This window comes from Lolium perenne, chromosome 7, assembly GCF_019359855.2.
Source record: "Lolium perenne isolate Kyuss_39 chromosome 7, Kyuss_2.0, whole genome shotgun sequence".
In the NCBI taxonomy this organism is placed as follows: domain Eukaryota; kingdom Viridiplantae; phylum Streptophyta; class Magnoliopsida; order Poales; family Poaceae; genus Lolium; species Lolium perenne.
In genome coordinates, this window is record NC_067250.2 from 252,516,859 (window position 1) to 252,525,827 (window position 8,969).

General features: G+C 50.8%; 1 protein-coding gene across 1 annotated transcript; it reads right to left on the reverse strand.

Moving 5' to 3' along the window:
- Positions 1-2,700: 2,700 nt before the first annotated feature.
- LOC139833906 (uncharacterized) lies at positions 2,701-7,134 on the reverse strand. The gene is made up of 5 exons (XM_071824276.1): positions 6,658-7,134; positions 5,650-6,546; positions 4,012-4,587; positions 3,610-3,840; positions 2,701-3,198 (listed from the first exon to the last, which is right to left on the reverse strand). Exons 1-5 carry the CDS (start codon positions 7,132-7,134, stop codon positions 2,701-2,703), a joined length of 2,679 nt encoding a protein of 892 aa, XP_071680377.1.
- Positions 7,135-8,969: the final 1,835 nt, after the last annotated feature.

The following is an 8,969-nucleotide window of genomic DNA, read 5'->3' on the forward strand; positions in this document are numbered from 1 at the left end:
TTTGCAATTCCAGAATTGACTTAAGAACCAATTAAATGACCTAAATCTTTCTGGGAGTCACAAAAATGCATGCAGCATACCTACAGAAATCTATTGACATGTAGAACACACCTGGACAAGAATCATATGCAAATAAAATTTCTACTGTCCTAAACAATTCAATCAAGACAGAAACCAGAGCACTCCAAAACTTAAACCAACACTAACCAGAGCATCTCCATCCAAAACAAAGCATACCCCTGGATAGCTAAGAACAAATGTGAACTAACCCCACTGGATTTGTATTTTTCTGAGTTGTAAAAGAATTTACAAAAATAGAATACTAAAAAGGTGCCCTGTTTCAGATATAAATCCACCAGGCCTAATATACAACTCTAAAAATCATTTCCTTTGGTAGGGAAATACCCTATTACCATATCTACTGGTAGCATTTGGATTTGCTTCAAGAGCATGGGTAGTTTTTGAATTAAAAATCAGAGAAGTGCTCTCTGGTCAGATTTTAAATTAATTAGCAGACAAAATCTAGGAGGCTTTTGCATAAGGGACCAGTGCCAAATGAAAGGTAATCACATGTGTATTACTCCAGAATTGACCTCATTCAAAAAGAGCTAGTACAAACCTCATGTTAAATAAACTACACAATCTGCAACTATTTAACACCAGATTTATCTACACAGATACAGTATCAAACAGCACATGCAAGCAATTATTCATGGAAGGGAAAACATCTGTGAGCATCTAGAAATTTGAATCAACTCATTTGGTTACTGGACGAATTTATGGTATTTCAAAAACTGAGCAGAGATTTACTGGCAGATTTAAATGGGGAGAAAAGGAAAAAGGAGATAGGGCCGGGGCTCGCTGGGCTAGCTGGGCTCGGCCAGATTCGGCCCAGGTGCGGCTCCGCAGCGCGGGAGGCGGGATTTGAACGGGAGGGCGAGCTGGCGGCCACGCTGGCGCGCGGGACCCGGCGGTGTGCGCATGCACCCGTTGGATTTAATCCAACGGTGCATGCACCGTCGTCCTCGACGCGACGCGGCGTCTGCGTGGCTAACCCTACGGCGCACAGGGAAATGGCGCGGCGCGGCATGCTCACCTCGGGGCTCTGTCGATGGCGAGGTGGGGCGCGTCGGATGCGGCGGAGCAGGGGCTTCCGAACGAGGGTGGCGGCGGGCGAAACAGCGACGTCCTTCCCGGCGGCGATCGACGGTGGTGGAGCAGCTGTTCACGGCGGCGTTGTCTACGGTCGTCCCTGGAATGCAAGAGGGGGCGCATTAGCTCCAGAAAAGAGAGGCGCGTCAAATGAGTAAGAGGAGGGGAAGAAACAGCGGCGTCTGCGTCGGCGACCTTCACCAAATCCGCCACGGGAACACAAATGGCGCGGCGAACTCGACGGCAGGAGGAGCAGGGCTCCTCTCCGCCCAAGGAGGTGTTGTGGTGGTGGTGCAGGGGAGTTGTGGCGAGGAACTGAGAGAAGGGAGGGGGTTGGGCGGTATCTAAAGGGGAACGGCCGGTGCACCGTGCACCCGGTCCGTGCACCGACGTGGAGAAGGGCGGCAGCGAGAGGTTGGTCGAGCAGGGCGGTGCGGCTGCGCGCCTGCGAGGCGGTGCCGCGGCTTTGGAGGTTTGCGCGCGTCGGTCAGCGAGGCAGGCAGGAGGGATGAGACGGGGCGGGGGTCTGCCAGGCGCTCGACGAAAAGACAGGACGGCTGGGCGTCGCTGTGCCGCGTCGGTGGGGCTCGGGCAAGGACTGAGGGCGCGTCTCCGAGGCGCCGGGGTGCCGTGCGCGTCTAGTAGGCACGGGTAGGGTTACCAGAGAAGGGAGGTGAGGTGGGAGACGTGGCCGTGTCGGGGCAGAGGTGCCCGCCGGCCATTGGGGGTCGCCAGCGCGGGTCAGCGAGAGGGAGACGAGGGGAGCGTGCAAGCTGTCGTCTGGGAGGGAGAGAGAGGTTGCAGGGGTAGTGCAGGACACTCAGATGCAGCCAAAACTGGAGGTGAGAGGAAGATCTTCATGATCTATGTGGGTTCCCGAGGTGGTGCTCATGGGAGAGAAGGAGAGAGGGAGGGGTCGAGTGGGTCCAGGGAGGGTGCAGTCGTGGAGCTGTGGCCTCCCCAGGTCGTGCATGGGTGCTGGTGAGGAAGGGAATTGAGAGGGAGAGAAAAATAAGAGAGGTGGAGTTCATGGCCGGCATGGCCCTTCCCTCCATTTCACCAAGTTTGGGTTTTTGAATTAAGTCACCAAGAAGTGATCCAAAACAATCCACGGCATCCATATGATGAATCAAGTGATGTACTCTATTGGAGAATTTTCAGATTTGAGAATTTTAGAAAAGAAGGCATAATTATGGAAGAGGGAGTTTCGAGAAAAACTTGATCTTGGAAGATGATGTGGGAGCATGATCACATGCTCAAGGGTTATATGGGAATTTTAATTGTTCCCTAATAAGAAAAGGAATTCTCACAATTAATAGGTAGGTTTAGGGTTTTAAGGATTCCCACACAACACGACATTCACAAGCAATTAACACACAATCTCTACAATGCATGAGTATGAGGAACTATATGCATGCAATTTTTGAGAAACAGAAAAGTTTTTGTTGGCCCAAAATTTTGCATTCCAAAGATTAAACCAATGCACAAAAAGTTGGGTGTTACAAACCTTCCCCCCTTAAAATGAATCTCGTCCTCGAGATTCGGTGGCTAAGAACTGAAGAGTGCGGGGAAGTCCTTTCGGAGCTGATCTTCTCTTTCCCAAGTGGCTTCCTCCTCGGAGTGATTAGTCCACTGAACCTTGCAAAATTTTATCTTCCTTCTACGGGTGAGACGGACAGCCTCTTCTAGGATCCGAAGGGGTACTTCTCGATAGGTCAAGTCGGTGTTGAGGTCGAGGGTGCGATAATCGATGTTCTTGAATGTCTCAGGCTTGTCAGGCACTTGGAGGCATCGTCGAAGAAGAGAAATATGGAACACATCATGGAAATCCGCTAATTCAGCAGGCAGTTCAAGTTGATAGGATACTTCACCTCGACGAGCGAGAACCTTGAAGGGCCCAATATATCTTGGGGCAAGCTTCCCTTTGACGTGAAATCTCTGCATTCCCTTGAGTGGAGTGACGCGAAGATAGGCATGATCACCAACATTGAATGTCAGCTCGCGACGCTTAGAGTCAGCATAACTCTTCTGGCGGGATTGAGCGGCCTTGAGGCGATCACGGATCAGTTAGACTTGTTCTTCAGCCTCTCGAAGATGATCAGGTCCAAAAACTTGACTATCTCCGGTCTCGGACCAGTTGAGAGGGGTTCGACAATGGCGACCATATAGGGCTTCAAAGGGGGCCATCTGAAGACTAGCTTGGTAGCTATTGTTGTAAGAGAATTCCGCGAAGGGGAGACAATCTTCCCATTTGGCTCCATAGGCGAGGACACATGCACGAAGCATATCTTCAAGAATCTGATTTACTCTTTCTGTTTGGCCTCCGGTCTGTGGGTGGTAGGCGGTGCTGAAGGCTAGCTTGGTTCCGAGGGCTTCATGCAGGCTCTTCCAGAATTTCGAGGTGAATTGGGTGCCTCGGTCTGACACTATCCTCTTGGGGACTCCGTGGAGACTCACGATTCGGGATATGTATAGATCAGCTAACTTGGCTCCAGAATACCTCACGTTGACAGGGATAAAATGGGCAACCTTGGTGAGTCGATCGACAATGACCCAGATGGAGTCATGGCCACGTTGAGACTTAGGCAGTCCTGTAATGAAATCCATTCCAACTTCTTCCCATTTCCACTCAGGGACTTTGAGGGGTTGGAGTAGTCCAGCTGGTCGCTGATGTTCAGCCTTCACTTTCTGGCACACATCGCAGCGAGCAATGAAAAAGGCGATCTCGCGCTTCATACCGTGCCACCAGAATTGTTTCTTCAGGTCTTGGTACATTTTGGTTCCTCCGGGGTGGATTGAGTATGGGGTGTCGTGAGCTTCCTTCATGATGAGTTGCTTCAGGTCTTCAACATTAGGTACACACAGGCGTCCCTTGTACCACAAAACTCCTTTGGCGTCAACCTCAAAACCAGGAATTTCTTCCCTATTCATCCTACGCTTGATTCCTTCAATACTCTCATGACCCACTTGAGCTTCTTTGATTTGATCGAATAAAGTAGGCTTCAATTCAAGATTTGCCAGGAAACCATGGCTAACAAGTTCGAGGCCGAACTCTTCAAGTTCTTCATACAACTTGGGTTGAGCAATTTTTATCAGGGCGTTCAAGGAACAGGGCTCTCGACTAAGGGCATCGGCTACCACATTAGCTTTACCAGGATGATAATGAATGCCGAGGTCGTAATCCTTGATGAGTTCCATCCATCTGCTCTGCCTCATGTTCAGCTCCCTCTGGGTGAAGATGTATTTCAAACTCTTGTGGTCGGTGTAGATTTCGCAACGATTTCCCACTAGGTAGTGGCGCCAGGTCTTCAAGGCGTGAACTACTGCGGCAAGTTCTAAGTCATGAGTAGGGTAGTTCATCTCGTGCGGTCGAAGTTGCCTTGACAAATAGGCTATCACCTTTCCTTCTTGCATCAGCACACTTCCCAATCCAAGCTTTGATGCATCACAGTACACATCAAAATCCTTGGTAATATCGGGCATGGTCAAGACGGGGGCTGTGACTAACCTCTTCTTGAGTTCCTGAAAACTGGCCTCACATTTTTCGGTCCACTCGAACTTCTTATCCTTCTTCAATAGCTGTGTTAAGGGTCTCGCAATGCTGGAGAATCCCTCAACAAACTTGCGGTAATATCCCGCCAATCCTAAAAAAGCGCGGACTTCGGTCTGATTGGTAGGGGCTTTCTTCTCCATGATGGATTGAATCTTGGATGGATCGACAGACACTCCTCCGGCAGATATGACATGACCTAGGAATCCTACCTCTTTCAGCCAAAATTCACACTTACTAAACTTGGCGTAGAGCTGATGGTCTCTAAGAGTTCCCAAAACAATCCGCAGATGTTCAGCATGCTCTTCTTCATTCTTGGAGTAGATCAGAATATCGTCGATGAAAACCACAACGAACTTGTCGAGGTACTTCATGAACACCTTGTTCATGAGGTTCATGAAATAGGCAGGGGCATTGGTCAGTCCGAAAGACATCACGGTATATTCAAAAAGTCCATACCGTGTGGTGAAGGCAGTCTTGGGAATGTCTGACTCTCGAACCTTGAGTTGATGATAACCAGTTCGGAGATCTATTTTTGAAAAAACTCGGGCGCCATTCATCTGGTCGAACAGATCTTCAATCTTCGGGAGGGGGTATTTGTTTTTGATGGTAACGTCATTCAGTTTCCGGTAATCCACGCACAGGCGGATAGTACCGTCCCGCTTATCCACAAAGATAACGGGAGATCCCCAGGGTGATGCGCTCGGGCGGATTAATCCTTTTCTCAACATATCGTCCAACTGCTTCTTTAGCTCAACTAATTCTTGGGGGTTCATCCGGTAAGGTCGCTGAGCGATGGGGGCGGTTCCGGGGACTAGCTCGATGATAAACTCGATATCCCGATCAGGGGGCATACCGGGTAGCTCATCGGGAAAAACCTCAGGATATTCACAAGCTATGGGTACTTCATGCAGGGCTGGACTGGCGACACTCGTCTTGCATAAGACCTTCGATGAAGGTATGGTCGCCACATGCTCAACTATTTCTCCGTCCTCAGCGGCCAATGTTATGGCTCGGCGAACACAATCTATGTGACCCTTGTACTTCACCATCCAATTCATCCCAAGGATCACTTCTAAGCCTTGCTCTCCTAATACGATCAAATCCGCGTGGAAACGCTTCCCCTGAATATCTATAGGAATATCCTTGCAGGATAGATCCGTTTTGGTGGTGGATCCCGGAATTTGGACTAACATAGGACGTTGCATGATCGTAGGTCTCAAACCACTCTTCCTAGCAAACGGCTTGGTAACAAAAGAGTGGGATGCTCCGGAATCAAACAAGACAGTGGCGGGTATTGAGTTGACAGGGAACGTACCCAGGACAATATCCGGAGCTTCCTGAGCTTGTTCAGCATTGACGTGGTTGAGGTGTCCCCTAGCTGGTCCAGCTGGCTTCTTCGGATTCAGGTTCCTTCCAGTAGCAGTGCGAGCTTGTCCTGGATTAGGCTTGGGCGCATTGGGGCGCTGTCCAGAAGTAGCTCGATTGGGGCACTCCTTGGAGAAATGACCCGGTTGACCGCAGGTATAGCATCCAGTGGTGGCGGGGCGGACAGTGTTGTTCTGGCGGTTGAAATTGGGATTATAGTTGCTTCCTCCAGAACGCTGAGGGTTGTAATTGCGATTGGGGTTGTTGGGGTGAGGTGCAGGGGGTGGTGCCCTCTGCTGCTGGGGCGCCGGCCTAGGAGGAGGAAAGCTGCGGGGTCGCTGAGTGCTGGAGCTGCCTTGCTGCATCATTGCCTTGCGTTTGCGGTTCTCAAATGCACTCTTGCGCTTGCTCTCCACCATGATAGAGGCATCAACCAGCGACTCAAGGTCTGGGTATGGAACGACCACCAAGATGCTCTGCATTTCATCATGCAGACCATTCAAGAAGCGATCTTTCTTCTTCTCTTCAGTGTCGGTGTCTTCTGGAGCATAACGGGACAGAGTGGTGAATTTGTCCATGTAGTCCACCACAGACATGCTTCCCTGCTTCAGATTCATGAACTTATCCTTCATGAGCTTGATCAGTCCTGAAGGGATGTGGGTCTTGCGGAACTTGGTCTTGAATTCCTCCCAGCCGATGACGTGTCCTTCAGCTTGAATAGCCTTGACATTTTCCCACCAAGCGCGGGCAGGTCCAGAGAGGTAATGAGTGGCAAACAGAACCTTCTCATCATTGCCGACTCCGGCAACCTCCAAGTTGTTCTCAATGGTGCGAAGCCAATCATCGGCGTCGAGGGGTTCAGTGCACTTGGAGAAGACAGGTGGGTTGGTGCTTTGGAAATCCTTCAGCTTGGAGCGGGGGTCTCCATTTCCATCCCCGCCATTATTGTTGTTGGCATTACCAGTAGCAAGCTGAGTGAGGTGCTGAAGAGTAGCAAGATTTGCCTGACGCTCTGCACGGGCTGCCTCACGGTCTTCCATCATCATACGCATGAGTTGAGCCATGGTAGGGTCGGGAGGTGGAGGTGGAGGGGGGGTCTCGGTTTGCCCCGCTGTGGTCTCCTCTACGGGTTTCCACCATCCTGAAGAAGGGTGGATTCAGATTTACAAAAAGAAACAAGTGGATGGGCAGCCACTTAAAAGGGGAGGGATTGCAAATAAAAACGGAAATTCAAAAACGGGCGCAACAAATGCAAGTAAGCAAACGATAGCATAGCATAGCAGGGGTGCCGATGGCACAATGTAGCATACATCATCACACATAAGTCTCATACAACACAGCCAAAAGAATGGTTTCATAGAACCATCATCACAAGTCTACTCGCATCGCAAAAGGGGGCCTATCTCATCGCTCTAAGGTAAGGTGGTGCGAGTCCAAGGTGGTGCTCTAGAAGTCGTCGAGGTCCACGACAGGAACCTCAGGTGCAGGTGGGGCGTCCTCCTCAACAAAGGCTGGCTCCTCGGGGTCCTCCTCGGACATCAGTGGCTCGGGCTCCTCATCTTCATCGTTGATGAAGGCCTCATCCTCAGTATCAGGCTCCATATCGAAGTCCTCGTCCTCGTAGTCGTCGTCGTCACTAAGGAGAGCCTCGTTCTCCTTGCGGAGATCCTCACCGTCGTCCTCAAGCTCCTCAATAGTGGCCTCCATCTGTGCAGTCAGGGCCTCCAGCGAAGTCACCTTCGCCTTCAGGCGAGTAACCCTCCGGCGTGCGGCAACCCTCAGCTTGCGCTCACTGGCAAGGTCAGCCTGTGTAGCCGCAAGCTGAGCGCGAAGTGCAGCAATCTCATCCTCCTACAGATCGCACCTCTCACGGGCGCGGTCCTGCTGAGTCTGAGTGTGGTGAAGCAGGTACTCCATATGGTGCAGCTGGTGGGCGGTGTCGGCGTGTGGGGCGCCGGCCACGGGCTGGCCCGCGAGGTCGCGCTGGCCAAGGTACTGGTAACCAGTGTCGGCGACAACCTCCGGGTGAAGAAAGGCGAGGCGTGCAAGTGCCTCCTGAGAGACTCGAATCATCCCGTCGAGCCACGTGCGCTCCATCACGTCGATGGTGAACTCCTCAGTAGCGGGGGAAATCCCGCTCCCCCTGACGACGCAGGTGACCAGCCAGGCCATCTCCGAGTCTGCGGACCTCTCAGTACGGACGCCCTTAATCTCGGGCACCATACGTCCGCAGCGAATAGCCAGGTCGGCTAAGGCCCGCTCGAAGAAGTAGAGGGGCGGCCTCACCCCAACCTGACGAACGTGCGTGTACTCGATCGGCATCTACACAAATTTTAAAGTAGATTAAGTTAGTGACCACAGTGTGCAAAATTTTAAGCATAATAAAACAGTAATGCAAGTAAAGTTTCTGGAAAATAGAAGGAGGTAAGGGACTTAAGCATTCTCAGCATTTAGTCAACCTTTTTGTTTTAAGAAAATAGTTTTTGTTCTATTTCTAACGCCCATGCTAACTAAGGTCTCCTACAGTCAGGATGGCTCTGATACCAGCTCTGTGGAGCCCCGGACTTACCAGTCCAGAACTCCTATTATGCATACAATTTCACGATCCCAAGATCATTCCATCGTGAATACATAACCGAACTGATACCAGATTACATCATCCATTACAGTACCGAATTTAAGTAATACGAAGTCTTACATCATAGGCCATCAAGGCCTTAGTTCACCAAACAGCAGCGGAAACAACTTGACTCCAAAAGCGGTGGAACCCAAGTCAGGCCTTTACCCTACAGGCGGCTGACTGGGAGAGCGTCCTAGTTCGCGTCCTCGGCGTCGTACTCCTCTTCTTCGAAGTACTCTTCTTCAAAGTCTGGTCAAGTAGATAACCAGGACAACAATG